This window comes from Fundulus heteroclitus, chromosome 13 (assembly GCF_011125445.2).
Source record: "Fundulus heteroclitus isolate FHET01 chromosome 13, MU-UCD_Fhet_4.1, whole genome shotgun sequence".
Lineage (NCBI taxonomy): Eukaryota > Metazoa > Chordata > Actinopteri > Cyprinodontiformes > Fundulidae > Fundulus > Fundulus heteroclitus.
The window spans coordinates 37,793,980-37,819,450 of NC_046373.1; the positions used below are offsets into that span (position 1 = coordinate 37,793,980).

The 25,471-nt window shown below is 48.3% G+C and overlaps 2 protein-coding genes across 2 annotated transcripts; both read left to right on the forward strand.

The window, feature by feature from the left end:
* Positions 1 to 2,864: 2,864 nt before the first annotated feature.
* LOC105918872 (transmembrane protein 74) lies at positions 2,865 to 5,635 on the forward strand. Its single transcript, XM_021311437.2, has one exon. It carries the CDS (start codon positions 3,204 to 3,206, stop codon positions 3,894 to 3,896), a length of 693 nt encoding a protein of 230 aa, XP_021167112.2. The 5' UTR covers positions 2,865 to 3,203; the 3' UTR covers positions 3,897 to 5,635.
* Positions 5,636 to 18,627: 12,992 nt separating this feature from the next.
* On the forward strand, positions 18,628 to 24,468 carry trhrb (thyrotropin-releasing hormone receptor b). Its single transcript, XM_012854048.3, has 2 exons — positions 18,628 to 19,915; positions 21,930 to 24,468. Exons 1-2 carry the CDS (start codon positions 19,115 to 19,117, stop codon positions 22,353 to 22,355), a joined length of 1,227 nt encoding a protein of 408 aa, XP_012709502.2. The 5' UTR covers positions 18,628 to 19,114; the 3' UTR covers positions 22,356 to 24,468.
* Positions 24,469 to 25,471: the final 1,003 nt, after the last annotated feature.

Genomic DNA, 25,471 nt, shown 5'->3' on the forward strand with positions numbered 1-25,471 from the left:
ACCAGTCTGGCTTAATGGAAGGGTTGAAGGAGAAAGCCTCTTCTCTCTAGATTACGTGTCAAACTCAAGGCCCGCGGGCCAAATCCGGCCCGTCAAGGCAATTTATGAGGCCCTCCAGAGCCAAAAAGGCAAATCATGTAAATAAAGTAGAGGCATTTGTCCTTTTAAAGTGTATAAAATGACTAAAACTGTCGCTTCATGCATGCTCAGTATGAGGGATTGCTGCAAAGCCATCAACAATGCAGACGACTGTCCACTGTGGCTCTACGCTCTTTCAGGAGGAGTGAATGCTGCTTGGAGAGACTTTAAAGCAATCAACTGGTTCCCTTATATAGGAACTTTTTGACCAATCTGTATAATCTGACTGATTTTGACTTTGTGGAGTGCCTCGAGATGACATGTTTCATGAATTGGCGCTATATAAATAAAATGGAATTAAATTTAATTAAAACTGAGCCTCCTGTAACGAATGTTGATTTTATTAACTGTGTAGTAACAGCATCCTGCCACTAGGTGTCAGTTTTCCCACAACACATTAAAACAACCCAGAAATGCCAAAAAAAAGAAGAAGTGATGCAGCATGACGAGTTTAAAGTGTAACTCACCCCGAGATCAACTTTCTTATGCAGATAAACTGTATAAATTGGGCCTAAAGTGCTACATTTATGTTACTGTGAAATGTTTTATATTTCTATGTGAACTGAGAGGAAATTATGAAATCAAAAGTCTCATCTATAAAGGTGCAACCGCCGACCGGCCCTTTAAATGACTTCATGATGCCGAAGTGGCCCCATATAGGAATGAGTCTGACTCCCCTGGTCTAGAACCAAGATGGCAGCAGGACTGAGTTAGCAGAACTGCTCCTGGAGGAACGACCAGGAGACCAGAGATGATGGACCATGATGGACAGAACCATGGTGGACAGAACCATGGTGGACAGAACCATGATGGAGGAACCATGATGGAGGAACCATGATGGACAGAACCATGATGGAGGAACTATGATGGAGGAACCATGATGGAGGAACCATGATGGACAGAACCATGATGGAGGAACTATGGTGGACAGAACCATGATGGAGGAACTATGATGGAGGAACCATGATGGAGGAACCATGATGGAGGAACTATGATGGAGGAACCATGATGGAGGAACCATGATGGAGGAACTATGATGGAGGAACCATGATGGAGGAACCATGATGGACAGAACCATGATGGAGGAACCAAACAGAGCAGATCAGCACAAACTCCTGATGATCCAGGCTCGTTCTGCACCTTGCTGTCATTGATCCAAAGTATTTTAGAGTCCAATGGGAGTCCATCTGTCTAATAGCAGAAGATAGAACCAAACTGGGTCACCAACAGAACCATGATCCCAAAAACATCAGCAGATCTACAACAGAATGGCTGAAAAAGAAAAGAATAAGGGCTCTGCAATGGTCTAGTCAAAGTCCAGACCGTGGGGAACCTGAAGGAACTGAAGCGTGGAGCAGAACCTGGTCACAGAGACGGTCAGTGGGTTCTGCACCGTGGCTAAATATGAACGTTCTCTGTAATTACGCTGATGTTGTTGTGTTTAGATCCAGCAGAGGCTGAGCAGCTTCATCCCTGCAGAGAGAAAAACGCCGAGCGGCACATTCAGCATCACACAAACCTTTTATTTCCTGCACCTTGTTCTCCAGGGAGAATTATGGCTGCTGTCACTCAGAGCAGGTCTGACTGCCGTGATTCTCATCAGCACCGCCAGCCGATAAAAAGAGGCGCTTCCCAGCACCGGCTCTATGTGTCATCATTAAAACGGGGAAATAATGAGCGAGCAGGAAGCCTCACAGAGTCTCAGCTTTAAATCCACAGAAAGGCAGGAAGCAGCCGCTCTGATGATGATGATGATGATGATGCTGCAGCAACAAGCAGCGAGGTGTGACTGCTGAGGCGCTTTGTCTTCCTCTGGAGTCGCTTTCATTCGCTCCTTTTTTTAACCATTTTTATTCTTCAGAAAATAAATCACACCAGTATTTTTGACTCTAAAAGCATTTTTTACTTTAAACTTTGGACCTCAGCTCCTCTGTCACTGCTCTGGGTTTAATAAATTTACTCTGTGACGTTTTCTGTCAACTCACCCAGATAATAATGAGCTCATTAAAAGTCTCGCTGTGTTCCTGAGAGTCTGCCTTATTTTCTACAGTCACGGTTCTAAGGGTTCTAGGGTCATGCTGGGAGACGCAGGAATGATTTAGGCTCTTTGTTTGTCCTGATCACCGACGTCCATTAAGCTTTAATTAATGAGTAACACCTTCTGATACGCCTCAGCTTCAAGGGACAGAAGACATTTATCTTTGTTTTAGTTTCAGCCATGAGGATCTTCATAAGAGTAATGATGGATGGATCCTATAACCAACATCCTACTTTTCATCTCCTACCTCCTACCTCTTACCTCCTAGCCCTTATCTCCTACTTCCTGTCTCCTACTTCTTGTCTCCTACCTCCTGTCTCCTACCTCCTACTTCTTATCTCCTACCTCCTGTCTACTTCCTCTTATCTCCTACCTCCTACCTCTTCCTACTTCTTATCTCCTACCTCTTACCTCCTACCTCTTATCTCCTACCTCCTGTCTCCTACTTCTTATCTCCTACCTACTTCTTATCTCCTACCTCCTGTCTCCTACCTCCTACTTCTTATCTCCTAGCTCCTGTCTCCTACTTCTTATCTCCTACCTCTTATCTCCTACCTCTTATTTCCTAGCTCATAGCTCTGCCCTGGTCTGTTTGCGCTAAACTTGCCGCTCTGTCAGGGCGCAGTCTGGGAGGGGTCTGCGGACCTGTGAATGACCGGAGGGGGACTCCTGGATCCTGGATCCCCCGCCCCTCGGTACCGCTGGAGTCAGCAGCTGATTGGACCGCGGGGAGCGGACAGAGGAGGCGGGGTGGGTGCGCTTCCTTGTCGGAGGAAGGCAGGGAGCTTCGGAAAAGGGCGTGAGAGCTCAGCGAGCCGCGACACGCGTGAAGGGATCGTGTCCGTGGACCGTTTCACCGTGTCAGAGTCTTTGTGACATCTGGAGAGCGAAGCGTGGAGCGAAGCGTGGAGCTGTCCAGAACCAGCGGGTAAAGTTGCAGCGTCGCTCAGAGTTCAGCGGGGGTCTTTCTGCGTCTCCCGGTCTCCGGCCAGAACCGGACGCATGGGCTCCAGAACCGGGAGTTCTGATGGCTGACCTGGAACTGCTTTACTTCGATGCGAGGGACGCCGGGACCCCCGGAGGCGGCGGCGGGGGGAGGGAGCCCCGGGGAGCCGAGACCGAAACCTGCTTCAGCCGCGATGAAGAGCAGCAGCGTCTTCATCCGGAGGGGCGGCTGATCCGGACGGCTTACGGCGAACTGTGCGAAGAGCAGCAGGGCACGGAGGAAGAGGAGGAGGAGGAGGAAGAAGAGGAGGAAGACGTGACGGAACTTTACCTGCTGTCCGAGGACGAGCTGTCCTCCGAGGGGTCACGGAGGTCGGTGGACTACGGCTTCATCCTCGCCGTGTCCTGCCTGGTGACCGGCATCTCCCTGGTGGCCTTCACCTACACCGTCCCCAGGGACGTGCGCGTGGACCCGGACAGCGTGACCGCCCGGGAGATGGAGCGCCTGGAGCGGGACAGAGCCCGCGTGGGGGCCCACCTGGACCGGTGCGTGATCGCGGGGCTGTGCCTGCTGACCCTGGGGGGCGTGCTGCTGTCCACGCTGCTCATGGTGTCCATGTGGAAGGGGGAGCTGATGCGCAGGAAAGCGCTGGCCTTCTCCAAACACTCCGCCCACCTGTACGGCTCCATGAGCCTGAGGGCGGCATCCAGCTCCACCCTGGAGTCCTGCGCGCAGCTCCCGGCGGCGGAGGACGACTTGGAAGCCTTCAGCTGAAGTTATGACCGGGAAGTGTGAATTAATCTGAATTACGGCGCCTTTAAGGCCACGGCTCGGAAAAGTATTCACCTCCATGAGCTTCTCCTGCGTTCTGACCACTGATGGTTTCATGAGACAGGCCGACACAAAATAACAGAAAACTGTGAATGGAAAGAAAAAAATATTGTTTTTAAAGTTTGGTTTATATTTGTATTTGTCCCACTTTACTCTGGTACCCCTAAATAAAGTCAGTAACCGTTGAGTCTAAATGTAGAGGTTCTGTTTCTGGCCTCAGAGGTTCTTCAGAGAACATTAGAGAACATCTCAGAGCTCTGATCATCGTGTGGACCTGGGGAGAGGAGAACTCTGGAGGAGCTGCAGAGAGCAGCAGCTCAGGTGGATGAATCTGTCCACAGGACAACTTTTAGATGGATGGAGCTGAAGACCTGAGGAGTGGAGGTTCACCTTCCAGGAGGACAACCACCAACAAGCAGCCTGAGATATTATGGGATGGTTTAGGTCAACAGATGCCTGGATTAGGAATGGCCTAGTCAAAGTCCAGACCTGAGGATGTGGCAAGAAAACTGATGTTCACAGATGTTCTCCATCCAAGGTTAGGGTTAGTCTGTAGAAGTTCAAAGCTGGAGATAAACCCCAAAAAGACCCTCAGCTGGACCTGCAGCCAGAGGAGGTTCTACAGAGTTCTGACCCGGGAGCAGAGATCACACTTTTAGATCTTTTAAAGAAATGCTGAGAACCAGGCCGGACCTCCCTGCAGTTTCTGCTCTGTGTTGCTCTGTCACATTCAAAACCTCCGAGGTTTCCTGCTGTGGAGAAGTTTAAGGGGTGTGAATACTTCTGAGAGGTTCTGGACCTGCGGGCGCAGAGCCTCCAGCAGCTCATCCCGTCTGCCAGGAGAGGTTCTGGTGTTCTGGGTTTGGGTTTGGGTTGAAAACGGAACGTTTCTCTGTCGTGACGTGGATGTAGAGGCTGGTCTCAGACTGAAGCCAATTAAAAATCTGCTTGTTTGACAAGAAAAACTCTGTAACCGATCCTCCAGTTTAAAAACTAATCGTGTTTCTGGTGCCCAGAGGCAGGACTACATTAAATTATAGCGGCCGTTATTGGATCTGGTCCCGTTTCCAGCATCAGCCCACAGGAGGAACTCTGCTGAAATAAAGCCGATCCCTTTCTATGTTCAGCTTTCTGTGTGGCTTCTTTTCCGTAAATCTGAGCTCCCCAGATTAACGCTGCTGATGTGAACCCAAAAGAGACTCAGGCTGTTCCTGCAGTTCATTTTCATTCCAGCGTTTAAAGAGGACTTTAAACACATTTTACCCTCGGTCGGGTTTTTATGCAGACAGTGAGAGAATGGCGCTGTGGAAACGGGTCAAACGGTCGGTTTCACACAACATAATCATCCCTGCAGAATTATGATGATAAATGTGTGAATTGTTTTATTTGGCAAGTTAAAATTCAAACATCATGGTGTTTTATTGTTTTATCCACCTAAATTAAGCCCAAATGGAGAAGCAGTGACAGGAAGTTTAACATCTCAGCAGCTTCAGCCTAAGATCAGAGCAGGAAGCTCAGAGAAATGAGCAGAAAGCAGGAGCTCCACCTTAGAGTCTGCAGGCCTCAGCAGGTTAAAGGTTAAAGTCTGAATACCCTTAACGAGCTCCTAGCTCCTCCTCCCTGACCTTTCATTATAGATGCACCAATCCAGTTTTTCTGATTCGATCCGATACCTGGGCTCAGCGCATCGCCGATACCCAATACTTGATACCGATCCGATGCTACCGATGAATGAATAAAGCGTCTACCTTGCCATGTGACTGAAGTTATCAGGTTTGACATAAACATTGATAAAATAGTTCTGCATGTTCTTCAGCATGGTGCTTCTGGATGTGCTTTAAATTTAAGTTTGTGGTGTTGCATTTATCAACCTTATCACCCCCTCACAGCTCAGGCGTTGCAGACGCTGCCTGTTGCAGTCCGACTTGTTGGCGTATCGAGTTTGAAATGTTTCCAGGTAGCAGACTAACTCTGACGTCATTAGTGACGCAAACATGGAGGATGGAGTCAGATCCTACAGCCTTCTGGACATGAACCACAGAGAGACTCTCTCTGCTCTACGGAGGTTTTAGTTGGTTTCTGTGAGGAGGCTGTGATGATACGTCATGGCACGCTAAGCATTGTGGGATACCTTAAGCGTTCTTAGTGGCTGTAAGGGACGATGTGAGGTTCCTAGGCTAAACTAGCAGCAGGAGGAAGCATCCAGGCTCCTTTCCTGCCTCCTTCCTCACTGACTGATTCAGACGCTCTGATCATGGAGACGCTGATGGACTTCTGCTGAAGTTCTGACTCTAGCAGAGGATTCAGATTGAGTCAGCCTCTTCTCTCCAGAACCAAGATGGCAGCAGGACTGAGGTTAGCAGAGCTGAACCTGGATGAAGGACCAGACTTCTGGGTCAACGTCCTCTGGATGTCTCATGATTCAGGTTTTTGTTTGTACTTTTCTGGACTGATTAGGTTCCACTCGCCTCAGCCACCAGCCAACAGTCACCAGCCAATCAGCTGCTGCCTACCTGCCACCACTCTGCACCTGATCAGCTCCACCTGCTGCACTAATTACTGCCATGTCATAGACTTGCCCTCGCCATGCCCGCTCCGCTCTGCCTCATTGGGAACCGTTTGCTACTTCAGGTCAGTTCCTGGTCGTCTCTGGTTCTGCCTGCAGCACCGGTTTGTCCCCGCCTGCCTGCAACTAGTGGAGTCTGGCTCTGCCTGCCATGTCTGCCACTACTCAACCTTTCAATAAACCTCCTAAAACGTCCCTCTGTGTCTGGCTGGGATGTCGGTTCTTGGTGCATTACTCATTCCACTGGGCAGAGGAGACCAGACTGGAGATGTTGGACCATGGTGAACAGAACCACCATGGTTCTGGTTTGGGCTCGTAGAAACCTCACAGAACAGAAGCAACGTTGGAGAGAAGAGTGGACCATGTGAGTCTAGGTTCTACCACCTACTGGATCAGGGTTTGGTTCTACTCCTAATTAAACAACCACATAGCGCCGCCTGCCGTAATGCTCTGTGTGTTCCTGCAGATGTTTTCCTGATCCTCACGTGTTCCACATGTCCGCCTCTCCCGGCTGTCCCCTGCGTGATCACGGCTGGGAGCAACCGTCAGGTCTCATCAGTCACCAGGTTTAAATCTTCAGCGCCGAGCCGCCGCCATCATCCTCCTCGGTCTGAGACAGAGAACTCCCTCTGAACGTCATCACCGCAGCAGGTCTAATTAGATTTACTGGTTGATTACCGAAGCTCCGCCTCTGTGAACGCACTCCAGGGTTCTCAGGATTCTCAGGGCAGATGCTCAGAAGCAACGAGCCTCCAGGGGAAGCGCTCCTGTAATCTGCCCTGAGATGAAGAAAGAGAAGGAGCTCCCCAGCTGTCTCCCTCAATAACAGCTGAAATGAGACATTGTTTTAATGCTGCTGAGCATGTTGGTGTCTGACTGGAGGCCCCGCTGCAGGACGCCTCCACCCCTGTGACCCTCCACCTCCTACCTTATTAGTTTGATGAAATTCTCTCTGCAGCCTTGATCCTCCTCCGTTCTACTTCTCTTTCTTCCCAGGCGTCCGCTGGAAGAGGAGAAATCAGTTTGTGACGAAGAGCGAGGCTGCTGAGGTGTTTTTCTGACATTTAACAGAACAATGCCGTCTGACAGAATCACAGAGGTTCTGCCTCCAGAACCGGGAACAGTCCGGTCCGGTCCGCTCTGGTTTTAATAATTTTCTTCATGTGTCTTCGTGCCTGAAGCAACATTTCCATCACAGCGTTTTCCACGTGGAGCGCAGAACTTTGGTTCTGATTAACGCTGAAAACACGGTTCTGAATAATAATCAGAGTGATAAATGATTCAAATCAAACCGTCGACGGTTCAAACGACGAATCATTTCAGAACCTTTTTGTTAAATTTACCAGAACAATTCTGACCCGACTGAGAAGTGTTCTCAGCCTTTAACATCCACTGCTCTACAAAAACAGGTTACTGATCCGAACCCGAGTTCTGGAAGTGCATCCCCGGTCCAAACGCCTGCATTACCTCCTGCACAGGTGATAAAGTTCTGCAGAGTTCTTCTGATGGAGAGGACCCAAACCCGACCCAGGTCTCAGACCAGACTTGGTTCTTCTGGAGAACCTCAAACCAAATGGTGTCGACCCATCAGCGTCCCAGCTGGAACCAGCGGGCCGTTTTTCTCAGGCTGCAGGTTGGGTCAGGTCTGCTAACGGCGCCCTAAACAAACGCTGTGAGGCTGGATGGTTCTGCTCAGACCTGAAATTAAGCAGCTTTTTACTTTTTCACGTTTTCAGGGGAAGATTCTCCCTAAAATGTATAATTTAAAAATGCAAACCTAAAGATTTTGTCTGTTATGAATCATATTTTGTTTTCTGTTGTAATTTTATGGAAAACGGGACGACGAACATCTGCGAGTTTTCACTAAATATTTAAATTTTACCCATAAATTCACTGAACAAGTTTTGTCAAAGAAAGACAGATTCATATTCCGTAATGTTGTTCAGACTAAAAACATTTTTTTGTAAACAAACAAAATAATGTTTAATTAAAATATTTAGATTTTTATTTATTGCTGCAGGTAAAGGTTGGTGGGAAAACTGCAGCCTTTAAAATTTGGTCCCTGTGCCAAAACGTTTGGACCCCCGCTGTGAAGCGCAGAACCGTTTTTAAACCCAAAGCCAGAACAGCAGATGTTCTGTAGGATGTTCTGCTGTTCTGCTCCTTCAGAACAGCAGAACATCCTACAGAACATCTGCTGTTCAGCGGTGACCGTGGAGGCCAAAGCAGCTCGTTCTCAGTTCTATCGCCGCCTCGTTAATCAATCAGAGCAGCCCTGCTCCGTCTTTGGCTCGCAGAAAGTCCAAACTGTGCCAACCAATCCCACAAAGCAGCAGAACTGCCGAGCAGAACCGACGAGCAGAACCGCCGAGCAGAACCGACGAGCAGAACCACCGAGCAGAACCGCTGCAGCTTTTCACCAAACGATGGGCCTCCTCTGCAGAAGCTCCTCAACAGACGGGCGGCCCACATGCCTCCAGCATGGAAGGAGTCATCCTCAGAGGGCTGACAGCAGGAAAGGCTGCAGTGGGGTCACAGCGGGGTCACAGCGGGGTCACTGGGGTCACAGCGGGGTCACTGGGGTCAGGGTGGTTCTGGACTCTGGGGACCAGGAGAACCGACGGCGCTCTCTGCTGCTGCGATGGATCAGGAGGAGGATGCTGAAGTTAACGACTTCTCCAATAATGACTCCCGTTACTCCGATTGTTGCGTGGCAACAGCAGCCACCGCTCCGAGGGAGCAGGAGCCGAGGAGGGGAGGGAAGGAGCAGGAAAGGAAATCACATCATCTGTCTGCTTTATTCGCCCAGCTGGGAGGTTCTAAAAGCCAGATGCGGGGAGAAAGTGACGCTAAAGCCCTTCAGCGTGTCTCTCAGCGTCTTTCTACCTGCGTCTCCACCTGACAGGGAGGAGGAGCCGCCGGTCTCCTCGCCGCTCCGCTCATTAAGCAGCCGTGAAGGAATCTCCTCCCCAAACCTCAGCGAGCCGTCAGCGTCTGAGGAAGCTGCCCACATGCTTCTGTCCTGGAGGAACCATAGAAACCGGGTCGGCCTGTTGCTACGGAGAACCGGCGCCGGAGAGACGGAGGAGGTGCTCTCCTTTGGTGCTCCTCATGTGGCTCTGACGCCGGCTCAGCGTCTCCTCTTCCTCTGAACAGGCTGTCACCACGGCTCCTACCAGAAACGAGGCGGCGCCTCCTCCGCTCTCTGCACAGAGCGGAGGAGGCGCTGGAGGCGCTGAGGTGTTTCTCTCCTCTGAGCTCTGGAGGACGCAGGAGTGCAGGAGTGCACCTCCTCCTTATCACCTCCTGATGAAGCGTTTCAGCTGCCTGGTTGCACCATGCAGGCGGAGGCGCCTCCAGAAATGTTTCATAGGGGGGGCAGATGGAGCCACTTAAACTCCTGGGGTGGCCCTGAAACTAAAAGCTGTAATTTCAGGATTTTATTCTACTGTTGTAATAAAGCTGCATGTAGAAAACTATCAGAAAGGTTTAAGTAAACGCCTGCTAACATATTTTGGTTTTTAATGGTTTTCTGAATTTTTAATGTTGCTAATGATCTAATGTGCGTAGACCATTTGAGTTGAACAAAAATTCCTTTTTATTGTGTAATTACATTAGGAATAATATGCACATTTATTCACCTATTGGAAAACAAAACAGTTACTAGAGGAAAGTAGATACTGGCAGATACAAAAGCGTGATAGAAGGTCAGGAGCAGTGTTGTATAGTAACAAAGTAAAAATACTTCACTACTGTACTTAAGTATATTTTGTAGTACTTTATACTTTTCTCGAGTATAACATTTTTTGATAACTTTTACTTTTACTTCACTATATTTCTGAACTTAATTGCATACTTTTACTCCAATACATTTTCAATGTTTTGGTTTAGTTACTCGTTGGTTTAGAGACTCACGCATGCAAGTGTTTTGACCCCACCTACTGATTTACTGCGACAAAGTCAGGACTTGCCTGGGCTTGTTTATCACCAACAACAGGATATGAAGCTGGTTCAGTGGTAGGACAGATTAAATTAACCTTGTGGTTTAGGTAAAGCATCTAATAGCAGAGAGTCCTAATTTTCTTAACTAAATGATAACCTGCAGGTGTATCTATTAGCAGGTTTACCACTTCCTGCAGGTTAACTAGACCTGGTTTACCAATTAACCATGTTCTTAGTATACACCCCCTTTGCCTGCACTTGGTTGTGTGTTGGTTGCTTAGCACTGACCTTGCTTGAAGAAGGAAAACTGAAAGCTTAGAAAAAGGTTGTATTTTCTGTCTAAACTTGGTCTAAATTTCTCCTGCACTTGGCTGTTTTTATTATTTCAAGTGAATTTGACTTTCAAAGTTTACCAAAATCTAAAAATGTCATTCATTTGCTTTGTTTTACTTTTTACTTATACTTTTTATTACATTACTTGAGTACATCTATTTTTACAGTAATTTTCATACTTAAGTACAAGACATTTCAGATACTTAAAGACTTTTACTCAAGTAACATTTCAGTCAGTGACTTGGACTTTTACCAAAGTCATATTTAGGAGAGGTACCTATACTTTTACTTGACTCTGAGATTTCAGTACTTTATACAACACTGGTCAGGAGGAGCGTCTGTCCTGCTGGCAGTGCATGATGGGAGGAAATGCTAAACGGATGCTACTATTCACACTGCTGCCGTCTGTCATGTTTCAGCTGGAAACAGAGAGAAATGATCAGGATTAATACCTGCGGCAGGTGTTCAGCCTCCAGTGGGTGAAAAACTTCCTCCGTCGTGTAAATCTGTCCTGATGCAGATCAGAAAAACACGCAGACATTGTGCTGCTGGACGTCTACCTGTCACCTGGGTCACAGGTCGACCGCCAGGGGGCGTGGCCTGGGCACAGTGACGCTGTCTCACCTGTGTGACCACCTCCTGGTACCTGATGGTCTCTGGTCCTGCAGAACCTTCTGGATCTCTCCTCTGCTTCCACGCTGGTGACCCACATCAGGATTCTGGGCTGTGGGAGGAAGCAGGAGTACCTGGGGGGGAACCCACTGATGCACAGGAGAACATGCATGTAAGGAGCTCACAGGCAGCGCCAGGCGCCGACCACCAGAACCTGGGACAGAGAGCGATCCATGGGACCAGTGGTTCTGACCGTGTTCTGGTGGAGCAGCGTAGGAGAACGTCTCTGCCTGCAGGAACGTTCTGAGCAGAACGGTTCCCATCCTGAAGGAACGAGGCTGTTTTACCTCCACATGAGTTTCCTCTCAGTGTTTGGAGGGAATGAACAGAACCAGAGAGAAGGAAACCGGACCTGCTGGGATGTCGTGGTTCTGGGGTTTAATGGTGGCAGACGTTAAGTTTCGGATTTTAAAGGTTTTCATGAATAAGGAAGAAGCAGAAATAAAAGGCGATAAATATTTTATGGCAGCGCTGAAATATCCATGAGGAAGGAATTGAACCGCAGACCATCCTGTTCTGTTTGTTCTGGGTCCACTGAAACCCGCAGCGGTTCTGTTTTATGTGACTGGAAGGAAAAGCAGAGTTCAGCACCCCCCCCACTCTGATTTATGCCGCCGTTCGTCCACTCCACAGCTTTCCATGTTTGATCGGGTCGTAACGGGTCCAGAACCGAGTCCAGAACTGGGACGCTTCCTGCAGAATACTAATGATTCTTCAGGTTATTCTGAGACTGAATCTACGGCCGCCGGCGTATCCGGCATCCGGCCCACCGGGGAATTTTATTTTAATCAACAAAAGCCTTCAGGCTTTCTTTAGACGTGATCAATTAAGTGCAATTACCCCCCCCCCCCCCCCCCCCACCACCACCACCACCCACCCACATTGATTACGTCTGTGTGGAGAATCGATGTTTGGACATCAGAACCTGAGGAACGTCATGAATGCAGAGCTGCCAGGAAGTGGCGCTCAGAGAATTACATTGTTTACATTTCAGTTGTTTACATAAATCGCTGCTGCATCTTTATCCTGAAATTTACTGCAATTTACTGTGAATTTTCAAGCTGTATGCAAACCAAATTTCGTTCTCTACGCACTTTGTGCACAAAATGACAAAAAAAGCTGTCTAAAGTCTAAAGGATCCAGGATCAGCTCCACCATCGTCCTCTGATTAGCAGCGCCTAAAAAAACCGCCGTGATCCAGTCAGAGGTGCAGCGGGACGGTTCAGATCAAAGCAGATTCTGGGCTAGAATGGCCTAGTCAAAGTCCAGACCTGAATCCAACTGGAAACTGTGGCTTGAAGCTGATGTTCCCGGATGTTCTCCAACAGGAGAAGAATGAGCAACAGCTGCCGTTTGAGGGTCCTTCCTTCCATGTCGCATAAAGGTTAAAGGTTAAGGGGTGTGAATACTTATGTCGTTTATTTATGTCGTGATTAAAGCGACTGGATCTGTGTTCAACTCTGAGCGAATGCTGAAGAGCCTGAAATACTGCGACTTAGACGCTGATGCCACAGAGATTTAAGCTCATTTTCTGCAGGGATGTCATCTGGAGGCATCCATGCAGGACGAAGCGAACCCTAAAGCAGCTTTTCCTCCCACTGTCGTCCAGCCACAGTGCCTTTGAGCAAGGCATTGAGCAGCTCATTGTGCTGCGGCTGCTGGATGCTCCTGAGGGCCCAGAGTGTGAAGCCATGCTGCAGCGGATCTGAAGCGACGCGTCGTTTCCTCCAGAGATGCTTCCAACCAGCAGAACCGGTCCGGTTCTTCCGGTTCTGGTTGGTCTGACGGATCTAAGCCCAGCCGTGGCTAAAAATAGCCGGAGTGGAGCCGGCAGCGGTCGTCTGCTGCTGGAGCCGACTCTGAGCTCCCACTCAGCAGAACTGAGAGCAGATTGTGGATGAGGGTCAGAGTAGAGGAACAAAAAGGCCCGAATCGTCAGACGAGCGTTTCCCCAGAGATCAGGAGGAGGATTGGTGACCCAGCAATCTGTGTTTATCCCCCAACCGGACGGATTTAGCCCGCACCCCTTCTGGCAGCTTGTGCTGAAAATCCGCCTGGTGAGCCGGGTTCTCCGCGTGTTTGGTGACAGACTGAACAGTCGCAGCATTTGGGGGATATTTTTATTTGCCTGCAGTTCTCCACACATCAGACTAATCCTGTTTCCACAGCAGGACTGTGTGAAATTAAACTGTGAGCAGCAGATTACAAAAGAGCTGCAGCCAGAAAACAGGAGGAAAGGAGGCCAGAGCGGCTGGAAAGAGTGGCGGTGCGGATCAACTCTGAGCCGTCAGTATCTGGAAGAGACAAAGACCGTGAGAGACCAGCAAGGGTACAAATAAATAAAATATACTTAGCTTTTAAAAAAATATTCTGTAGCACTTTAAGATAACTACACCTTAATTAGCATAAACTAATTATGAACAGTTTATTACACAATTAATTACGGATGACTTGTATTTAATAACATATAAGCTAACAGATTCTCTAATACTTTAACCCTAAAGACTAAAAGCATCCATACCCAAGAGTCTTTGTTTAGTGTTACTTCATAAATAATGAATAACGTATTTTAAATAACTAGTATGTCTTTGTAAATGCACAATACATGCTATTTTTACATCATGAGTGAGGCCTTTATGAATGATTAGAGAATGTCTGACTGGATTATCTACAAATCCTGCACAGCATGAATAATTCAGGTAATTGATAGTTAAATCTTTTTTGTGAACCCTTTTAAAGCGAAGACTATTTATGCTTTATTCATCTTCATCATATATATATATATATATATATATATATATATAGATAGATAGATAGATAGATAGATAGATAGATAGATAGATAGATAGATAGATAGATAGAAATTCATATATATATTTATAATAGACAGATAGATAGACTTATGGATATAGATGTGTGTATATATATATATATATATATATATATATATATATATATATATATATATATATATATATAGTTGGTGATGATGAGCAGAAAACAGATGGACCTCCTTTAAAACTGTCCGTTTTTTTCACTTTCTTTATTTTGCTTTCATTAAACTCTTGTTTTTTAAACTCTTCTTTAATATTACATTTGAACTAATCCTTTCAAATTATTTTATCCTTGTCAAAATCTACTTACTCATTTTTTTTTATTTCTCTTCCCTATATGTATGTATGTATGTATGTATATATATATATATATATATATATATATATATATATATATATATATATATATATATATATATATATATATAGTTGGTTTGTTAATTAAATTTAAAAACAAACATTTTCTTCTCTAGCGGTTCTGTTTCAACACGTCAGAAATGGGTTCCTGCAGCAGGTTCTGTGTTCTGGTCCAGGCGGAGCTCCAAGCGTGCCTCATAATCAGAGGCCCAGGCATTAGACGGCTCCCTGGGGTGTATTTATTAATAACCGAGGGAGGCGTGTGGTTTATGACTGACCCTGAGTCATCGGCCGGCTGGACTGACTCAGTAAATCTGCCTCCACAGCACAGATTCTCCTCCTGCTGGCAGATGTGTCTGAACTCGGCCGTAGCGCTGAGCTCATGGCTCTGATCCCAGGAGACGTCGGCCTCAGGGACCCTGATGGAGGCTCAGGGTAGACCTGCTTTACTCCATGAAAGAGCTCCACTTCTCTCCTCGCTTTCACACGTTATGAAATCCTGCACCGAGCGTCATGCAGGCTGCATCACACGCAGGAAACAGCTGCTGAGGAAACTGCAGCTGGAAGTTCTCTGGATCATCAAGAGCTTCAGCTGCAGAGAAGAAGGCCCAGAGGGTCCATTAGGCTGCAGGAGGGGTTCCTCAGGACCGTGTTGCCTGTTGTGGGAAATAATAATAACACATCCCTCAGCTACTTATTAAATAAAAGAAAATGGGTGATTCCATCCAGTTGCAGCATTCTATGGAGAACCAGAGACAAAGTAATCACATCCCAGGCTAGACCGCAGCCGGCCCCACCTCCACTCCCAGCCTGGTCTCCTCCCTGAATGCAGCTGATTATTCCAGCTGTCACACTGGATCGCTGCTGGAAGATCAGGGATGGAGGTGCAGCAGCAGGACCGTCCTCTGATGAAGCCTGATGGTTGGGATGTCCGGGGAAGAAGGAGCTCCCTGCGTGAAGCAGAGAGGCGTCCTGATGCTGCCACGGATGAGGAGTCATGTCAAACCGAGAGCAACGTCTTCCAAAGGCCCAGGAACAGTTTGGAGATGAGCTGTGGCAGCACGATGGAGTTATGAAGCTAATAAAGTGGCTCAGAGATCATAATTATTAGACCTGAGGAAACCTCCTGGATCAGAACCCCTCTGAGAACCTGTGGAGAACCTGTGGAGAACCTCCAGGGCTGAGAAGATCAGAATGGGTCTCCATCAGCTGGGATCTGGGTCAGAGCACCAGAGAAAAGTGCTGATCTTAGGGAGAACTAGGAGGAAGACTGGGAATAGAAGTAGAAAAGTGTTTTTATCTGTTCCTGAGTAGAAAACGAAGAAATGAGGAAAAAACTAGAAATGTTGAAGCCACATCCGTCACTGCAGACGCCTCAGGCTGCAGGTCTGAGAACCGAAGCAAAGCTGCTAGAACCAAATCAATGAAGAACAGCAGAAGACCTGACCTGACTGACCGCTGATTGGTGGACAGCAACAGGTGAGCGGCTCAGTCAGAACAGGTGGAGCCAGAAACAAGGCAGCTGAGGACACCTAGCGGCTCAGATAAGAATTACAGGCTGGAGCTCCTTTCAGAACAGAGCCTGGTGCCATTACTGAGTTCTAGGCACCAAAACCCAGGAGAACCAGAACCTGCATGGGCTCTGCAGCGTCTCCAGAACCCAGTGGGCTCCAGAACCGGGCTCGCCATTAAACCAGCGTGCAGGAAACTCCAGAAACGAGGCGGTCCTGGTTCGTAGTGATCGCCGCTGGTGGAGGTTCTGATGAAGGTTCTGGTGGAACTCAAAGCTTCACAGCGCCTCTGCACCGCATCCTGCCTGCAGCCTTTCAAACCGCCTGATTTTCTGGTCAGAGAACCAAGGAGGAACCCGTTGACCCACATGAAGCTCCTCCTTCAAACGGAGCTGCTGAAGCTGAGCAGGTGGGACTCCTGCAGAGCTCTGCTGCCTCTGCTGCTGCTGGGGTTCCTGGACGGGTTCCTCAAGGTGTCGTCATGGAGAGGAGAGCTTCTCACAGTCTCATCTTCTCCTTTTTCCAGATGATGACACACACTGGCCTCTGGAGAGAAGGGAAAGCCAGATGAAGCTGTTTGGACCTCTGGAGTCAACCGAACCTCCTCAGATGTTTTGAGAAGCACCTTTACTGTCGCCTCTTCTTATCCCGCTGCAGATCTGATCAGGAGAGGCTCAAACGTGTGAATGTTCAACAAACATCTGGATATTTCCAGTCAGAACATCCATTGTGTCGTTACCTGCTGATTTAAAGCAGGAAAACTTAAATCAAGACACAATAAATGACCACAGGTTGCTTCCTTAGTTTTTATTTTGTGCTGACCAGTTTCATCCACCAGGTGGCAGTAAAAGCTTTTCTCTGTGCGTAATCAGCTGCAGAGATTTGCCAAGGTTACATTTTCTTTCATGCATTCATGTATTTTTTTTGCCAGTCTGGAACATCTAGTGCAGGAACAGACTTTGATTCGTTTTAACAGCCGTTCACTCTGGTTTACGATTCAAATGACAAATCCTCAATGAAAAGCCTGTAGAAGTGCTAAAATAAACACAGGAAGTAATCCTAAGCAACCTTATTTCAGTCAGACATGAATAAAACGGACCAGAAGAAGCTCATTGATCCGTTCTTCGTGTGTGGGGGTGATGGGAGGAGAGGAGGCGTCCTCCTGGAGTGACTCCCCTCCACCTGTTGCTCAGGACGGCTGGCAGACTCAGGCCTCCATCATCTTGTGAAAGCAGTGAGAGTTGGCAGCCTGGGCGCCGTGCTCGGCCCGGTTCCTGCAGAATCTGCACAGTTGGTGTGGAGGAGAGTTTGCCACCTCCACAGAGCTGAGAACGGAGCGCAGCCATGTTCCCGTGGAGAGAGAGGAGAGAAACGAAGACTTCTTCTCAGGCTCCTCCATCTTTTCTTCTTTATTCTGATCAGAGTTTAAAGCTTCAGCCTCTCAGAGGGAAAACATCCTGAACTTAAAGCCTTCATAGTGCAGCAACCTCTGCTGAGGAATCCTGTGATGATGATGATGAAGAAAATCTCAGACCCATAGAAAAGAGGTTATGTGTCCTTCCTTCTTCTAACCTGTAAATGATTCAGTCCCATTAGAGGCTCGGTGAAACACTCATATCATCACATATTCAGCTTCTGAGGGGTTATCGCTGAGCCAGCTCAGCACCAAACGTTGCTTCCAGGCCAGAAGTCACTGGTTTCTGCTCCTATCAGACAACCTCCACGGTGGGTCGTCCTGATGAACCGCCTCAGCCGACTCCTCTCGATGTGGAGGAGCAGCAGCTCTCCTCTGAGCTCCCATCACGTCATGGAACTCCTCGCCTGATCCAAAGGGAACCCTTAGACGGCCTTTGCAGGTTCTCGGTGAGGTCTGCAGGCGTATAAAGAGAACCGAGGTCCCATCAGAGTGTTTAAAAGGCTTCTGAGCGTAAAATTAACTGTTGTTAGGGTGGGGGGGGGGGGGGGGGGTGCGTGGAGGCAGCTCATCCATGTGAGACCAGCAGATTTACTGAGGCCCAGTAACAGAACTCTTTCTTTATATCAAAATTAAAAATCATGTAGGTTTAATAACACAAGACGAAATTTTCATATCAAAAACTCATTATTCAGAAGAAGCACTTGATGAGTTTTTACTGAACAGATTTGAATAAATTAGTTTTTTTTCTCCCATAATGAATGAATGAATGAATGGATGGATGGATGGATGGATGGATGGATGGATGGATGGATAGATAGATAGATAGATAGATAGATAGATAGATAGATAGATAGATAGATAGATAGATAGATAGATAGATAGATAGATAGATAGATAGATAGATAGATAGATAGATAGATAGATAGATAGATAGATAGATAGATAGATAGATAGATAGATAGATAGAGGGAGGGATGCCATTTTCAGAGACTATACTATGATTATTCATAATGAATCAAATATTTTTTTCACCAACCTAAATCTGTTTCTTTCCAGGCGAATAAATTGTGTTCAGTGTAACTGAGCTGGTTCCGAAGCTCATCTTTGGTCCTTCATCTCCGGTTCTGGGCTGTTTCACTGATCAGAGGTTCTGATTGGACGGAACTAGCCGCTGGTCAGTGATGGGTTAATCATCTCTGCGTAGGAGCGCTGGTGCCAAACGGAACAAAACCCAAAGCGCCATCTGTCCAACAGACACTTTGTTCTGGCAGCGACGAGGCGACGCTCCGCTCTTTACGCACATCAGAGCGCAGAAGCCGCCGAACCAGAACCGCCTCCAGTCGGCGTGAGGCTGCGGCTCTGCGTCTTTCACAGGAATCCCACCTGCAGCTCCCACATCCAGGAGGTTTGCTCAGATCCACCAAGGTTTCGCGTTTCCGCAGCTGCGTAAAGCAGAGAAGTTGCGCTCTGCCGTCGCGCTAAAGCGAAGCTGAGCTCGCTGCGTAGAAACCCCCGGAGTTGGTAGAAAGATGGAAAACTTCTCCTCCTCTTCCTCTCCGGACCTGAACCAGACGCGGGAGCCGTGGACGGACAACAGCATCCAGTACAAAGTGCTGAGCAGCTTGTTGCTCCTGCTGATCTGCACGCTGGGCATCGTTGGGAACATCATGGTGATCCTGGTGGTGCTCATCACCAAACACATGAGGACCCCCACCAACTGCTACCTGGTGAGCCTGGCGGTGGCCGACCTGATGGTGCTGACGGCCGCCGGACTGCCCGCCATCCCGGAGAGCATCTTCGCCTCCTGGGTGTTCGGCCGCTCCGGCTGCCTGGTCATCACCTACCTGCAGTACCTGGGCATCAACGCGTCCTCCTGCTCCATCACCGCCTTCACCATCGAGCGCTACATCGCCATCTGCCACCCGATCAAGGCGCAGTTCCTCTGCACCCTGTCCAGAGCCAAGAAGATCATCCTGGCGGTGTGGGCCTTCACCTCCGTGTACTGCGGGATGTGGTTCTACCTGTCAGACACCGAGGAGCAGCTGTACCACAACGTCACCATCATCACCTGCGGCTACAGGGTCCCCAGGAAGTTGTACCTGCCCATTTACTTCTTCGACTTCGGCGTCTTCTTCGTGCTGCCGCTGCTGCTCTCCGCGGTTCTGTACGGCCTCATCGCCCGGATCCTGTTCCTCAACCCGCTGCCCTCCAACCCCAAAGACAAGAAGAAGCAGGGAGCGAGCGCCTCCAACAACAACCAGGCCGGCAACAAGAGCGCCAGCTGCAAGAACTCCCGGCACTCCAGCTCCACCGCCACGTCGCGCAGACAGGTGAGCGACCGTGGCGCGCCGGAACGCCTCAGACCCTGTTAGAAAATAAATCTGTCAGAGGATATGATGGACACGGGGAAGAAAATTAGTCATTTTCTCTGAATTAATTCATTCCCTCTTCAGATCTTGCAGTAATATCTCTTCTTAAAGGGTTTTGTTGCTCTGCAGCCCAGATGGAAAAACATCAGCAGGAGCTTAGAGACGCAGCTGCTGCCCATCAACCAATAAAACGTCATGACTTCATATTTAATAACTTTTTATCACAAAAAAATCCTGATACATTACGGGTGACGCATTTTTTTTAGTTCAGAGAAATTATTAATCCAGTCCAACTTTCCAGACAGATTCCAGGTTTTCCAGGTTTGATCCCAGATAACAGAGTCCAGTTCAGTTTATTGTTCAGGTTCAGAGATTCTCTCTAAGGAAGCCAGCAGGTTTTGCATCCAGTCACTAAATCCTAAATTATTGTGAGGAAACTCGAGTCTTCAGCCTGTAGAACCTCCTCCAGCTGCTTGTAGACCAGGGGTCACCAACATGGGGCCCGCGGGCACCAAGCGGCCCCCGAGGACCACATGTGGGTCCCAGGAGCCGGTTCTAAAAAAAAAAAGCACATCTGCCAATCAGCTGCATCTAAAACTTTATTTTATTCTGTTTAATAGATTTAAAAAGGACAATATCTATAAGAAAGCATGACAAATGTGTTTATTTTACATAAAGTTAAGGCGAACTCTAGGTTAGTACAGGTAGCCCATCGTATGACACAACACCAATAAAGCAGCTTTCAGTTTAAAAAGGTTGGAGACCCCTGATCTAGAACCTCCTTCATCAGCAGTAGAACCTCTTTCAGCAGCTGTAGAACCTCTTTCATCAGCAGTAGAACCTCTTTCAGCAGCAGTAGAACCTTGTCAGGGGGTTCTCTCACACAAAGCAGGAGGTTCGGTCCAGTCTCCTCAACATCTCTGCTGCAGCTTCTTAAAGTTCTCGCTCAGTTTCCCACCACAGCAGGTCAATCAAGTTGAAGCCTGGACTTTGACTAGACCATCCAAAGCCTTTGTTTTGTTTATTTTTCGGCCGTTCTGCTGTGGATTAGCTGCTTTGTTTGGGATTATGGTTCTGTTGCTGACCCAGTTGGGACCGAGCTGCAGCTGCTCGACAGATGGACTCATGGCCGCTCAGTCAGTGAGAAACAGACGTCACCAGTCAGCTCCTCTGTCCTGTCAGCGTGACGAGTTTTTGTCGGCTTCACATCAACATGGAGAACGTTAAAATCAGGCCTACAGAGAAGAACCCTGATGTTAAACCATAGAATCACTCTTTATTCCTGCAGTAGCTACAGCCGTGTTCTGGAGGGCCTCCTGCCTGGTTCCAGAAGCCTCCTAACAGCCCATCTGTTGTCTTTTTATTATCTGAGATCGGGTCTCAGGGGGCAGCAGGTCCAGGAGGGGAACCCAGACATCTCCATACAGTGAGACATCCTAATCTAGGAGAACCCAAGGCGCTGTGAGGCGTAGCTGGGTACCTAGGTTCTGGGTCTTCTCTCTGTGGGACATCCATGGAAAATCTTTAGAGATCACAGGAGATCAGATGTCACCTAAACTGGCTCCTTTTGATGTGGAAGAGCAGGAGCTTTACTTTGAGGATGATGGAGCTCCTCACCGCGTCTCTGAGACAGACGGGTTCAGGCGTTCAGGGCCGGATTATTAGAGCAGGTGGCATGCATTATTTAGCAGGTCAAAGGTCAGAGGTCATGACCCTGGACCCGTCTGGCTGCTTGGAAGGGTTGAAGGAGAAAGAACCAAGATGGCAGCAGGACTGAGGTTAGCAGAGATGCTCCTGGAGGAAGAACCAGAGATGATGGACCATGAAGTCCTCTGTGCAGCTGAAGCTCGGTCTCTTCTGGGTCAAACGATCTGCTGCGTGTGTCTTTTCTGCTAACGTGGCGTAACTTCTCTGTCTCAGAGCTGCTCGTTAAAAGCAGCTGCCGCTCACGGCTCTGTCCTTTCTCTCCCCGCAGGTGACGAAGATGCTGGCTGTGGTGGTGATCCTCTTCGCCGCGCTCTGGATGCCGTACCGGACCCTCGTGGTGGTCAACTCCTTCCTGGACAAGCCGTACCTGGACAACTGGTTCATCCTGTTCTGCAAGATCTGCATCTACCTGAACAGCGCCATCAACCCGGTCATCTACAACGCCATGTCTCAGAAGTTCCGCGCCGCCTTCCGGAAGATCTGCCGCTGCGGGGGGCGGGGCTCGGAGAAGCCGGCGGCCTACAGCGTGGCGCTCACCTACAGCGCCGTCAAGGACACGTCGCTGGTGGAAAGCACGGACCACTTCACCACCGAGCTGGAGGAGCTCACCGTCACAGACGAGCTGCTGGAGGACCACAAGATGATGTTTCCTGACTCCTGTGGATGTGGAAAGGTGAATTTCAGTCACGACTGAGGTTGCTTTGAGGCCAGCGGGGGGGCTCGGTGGGGCTCCTGGGGATTAAAGACCGAGAAAGTGTTGCTTAATGGACTCCCTTAAGTGGGATTATTGTTTCCTGAGTGCCTGGTGACCTTTTGAAAGCCGGGCTGCTGCAGGTAGAGATGCAAACACAGATCACAGCCAGCGGAGCGTAATGAGAGCCTTAGAGGCTTAAAGCCAAACACGCTGTGAGCCCAGCACCATGCCAGACATCATAAAGCCACAGAGCGCGCCACAGATAAGCGCTTTCATTACGCAGCTGTTATCATCGTATCGCAGACCTGCCCAGGTAAGGTGTCTGAGTCAACACGCCGCGGCTGAGAGCAAAAACACCTTATCCACCGCAAACATGTCCCAGCTCACATTTACGATTCCTGGAAACCACGCCGGCACCTCCAGATGGGACCAAAATGTCACCGAGCAATAAAAACGCATGAATCCTGGCAGGTGACGCAGCTCCAGGTCCAACGGCGCCGCGGTTTGAGCCGGACGACCCAAAGCCACTCACAGAACGGAGCGACCCGGCCCGACTCCAGGGCAGCAGCTTCGGTCCTGCAGGAACCTGACAGAACCGACCGGGTCGGCTGCCGGGAACTACAGTTCTCGGTTCTGCTTCTAGGAACACGCATCACCGTGTCTCAGTAGAACGTGAGCAGAGCTCCATGAGGTTCTTAAACAGCGGCTTTATTTTCTGACTACCTGCTGAAACACGGGCAGAATTTTCCAGGTGCGCTCCGTACCTCTGGGCACCTTTAATCTGCCGTTTCCTGAATGATTTCACCTCCATTCAACAAGCAAAATAATAAAAACAGGTAAAGAGAAGCGCAGACACACCAGCTGTGACTGTAGATGATGCAGAGCTACAGAACCGGAGCTTCAGAGGCGTCTGCCTCTAAGAAAGTCCAGAACCTGCTTCCTCCGTGAAACTTCCAGGTCTGTAAAGGAAAAATTTACATTTTGAAAGAGAAAATGGACTTCCTCAAACTAAAAGAGTTTTCCCCCCAAATGTTGGCTAACGAGGGAAATTCGGTCGCCATGATGTCGTCTCTTGGTTCTTCAAGCTACAAGGAAACACATTTAATGATAATTCAGTAGATTTAAACATCCAAATATGGGTTAAACTACAGAATAACCGAATGTTTCTGCTCAGAGTCGCCGTCTGATTTAAACGTAAAGCTGCCAAACCTTCCGACTGTAAATCCTGTTTAATGCGAACATGAAGGCTGTTCAACGGCAGCTGTACCTGCAAATTATCAGAGGCATCATTTAGCACATTAAAAATCCTCTAGAGTTCTGCAGAAATGATGAACTGCTCTTAATGTTGAAGAGGAACTGCTAAACAATAATTAAAGGTGCAGTCTAAATCAGAGAGGAGACATATTACAAGGATTACGGTAAATCACAGTGAAGGAGGAGATCCTGGCAGAGTCAGCAGCAGAGGGAGGTTTAAGCTGTGGGTTCTAGAATAATTCTGATGATGCACATCTAGAACGGACCCAGAGACCGGTTGGTTCTCCTGGACTGATTGGGTCACGGTTTGTTCTGATGAGGAGGAGGAGGAGGATGAAGAGGAGGAGGAGGAGGAGGAGGAAGAGGAGGTTGGCGTTTTAGCTTCTCCTCCTAACCAAACGTGTCCTGTTCTCCAGAGCTTTATATCCCTCTGAGCTGTCGGGTCACGATGAGACATTCTTCCAGCACCAGAACCGGGTCAGAGGTGAACATGTCAGCAGTTTGTTCCCTAAGCAGCAGAAAGCATGAAGTTCCTCAGCTTCTGATCCAGAGTTTCGTTTTCATTCAGGCTTCATGTTCTGATTAAGTTTCACGGGTCCAGAATATCAGTTCTGCAGGTAAATTCTGCTTTGATCCGTTCTCAGTGGCTCCTTCTGTAAAGCCTGTAGAAACTGGAACCCTTTTAAAAAGTCTTATTTTTTAAACGGGCCTCGCTGACCCATGTTTGGTTCTGAAGCCTCTGTGTCGGTGTTCAGTGAAGCCGCGCTTGTAGATTAGCTTCTCTGCTGTTTTCCAGCTGTAACAAAGTGAGTTTGGTTCTTCTGTGGATGTTCTGGTGCCGTTCTGGTCCTCGGCGGACCGGACCTGTTGCATGTTTGGACACGGTGGAGGCGTTCTGTTCTCTGAGGACGGCGCCAGCTGCTGCAGCGCCTGGTGTCAGAAATGTTCTGCTGTTGTAAAGTGTTGCTTTGCTCATGATGTAATGATATGAATTGCTTTTAAATTAATTTGTATATTTTGTCTTTGTGTTCTGAATAAAGTCTCTGGAAACAGAAGCAGCTTCATCGTTTCTCTGTTCTGTTCAGGAAGTTCTGCAGCTCGTTTCTTCTTAAACATCTTTACATTCTCTCAAAGCTCCTCCAGCAGAACCAACAGCTCACACAGAGAAGATGCATTTCTCATTTTATCTCATCCCAGCCTCACAGAACCGGGACACTTTACATTAAAACAGTCAACAGGTCCAACTTATGCTGCAGGTTCTAGAACCAAAAGTCCAAAGATAACATCATACGGGGAGGATTAATGTCGCGTAGCTGAAACCAGACAGAACGGGTGATGTTGGCGATGTGAGAGGTGAAGGACAGAGAACCAGACTGACCTGAGGTGAGGAGAGACTATAGAACCATGCAGGGAAAGAGAGGAACTGTAGCTGTGGACAGTTTAGATCTGGTTCCTACGATGAGGATCTCAGTTTTATCTCTGTTCAGGTTAAGGAAGCTGGAAATGAACCAGGAGTTTATTTCTGACAGGCAGGAGGTGAGGGAGGAGGGTGGGCATCATCTACATAATGATGAAAACGGGTGTTGGATTTCTGGGAGATATTGCTGATAAGAATGCAACTAATGAAAGGTAGGGGCCACAGCACAGAACCCAGGGGCCCGCCGGTCCTGACAGGACGGATAATTCAAGATGATCTGTGGAGGAAGACAAATCGTATGAAAGGCTGCGTTCAGATCCAGAAGAATGAGAGAAGAAAGTGAAGCAGGATCAGCTGCCGTCAGGAGGTGGTTGGTGTTTTTATGGGTTCTTTGGTTCTGTGAAGCTTCTTTATTCAGACTCAGTGAGCCGCTGCAGGGATGGAC

Bases quoted from the DNA above. Each gene is read 5' to 3' on its own strand.
- LOC105918872 (XM_021311437.2), top strand. From the start codon at position 3,204: ATGGCTGACCTGGAACTGCTTTACTTCGATGCGAGGGACGCCGGGACC.
- trhrb (XM_012854048.3), top strand. From the start codon at position 19,115: ATGGAAAACTTCTCCTCCTCTTCCTCTCCGGACCTGAACCAGACGCGG. The intron at 19,916-21,929 runs GTGAGCGACCGT...CTCTCCCCGCAG, and splicing joins CCGCCACGTCGCGCAGACAG to GTGACGAAGATGCTGGCTGT.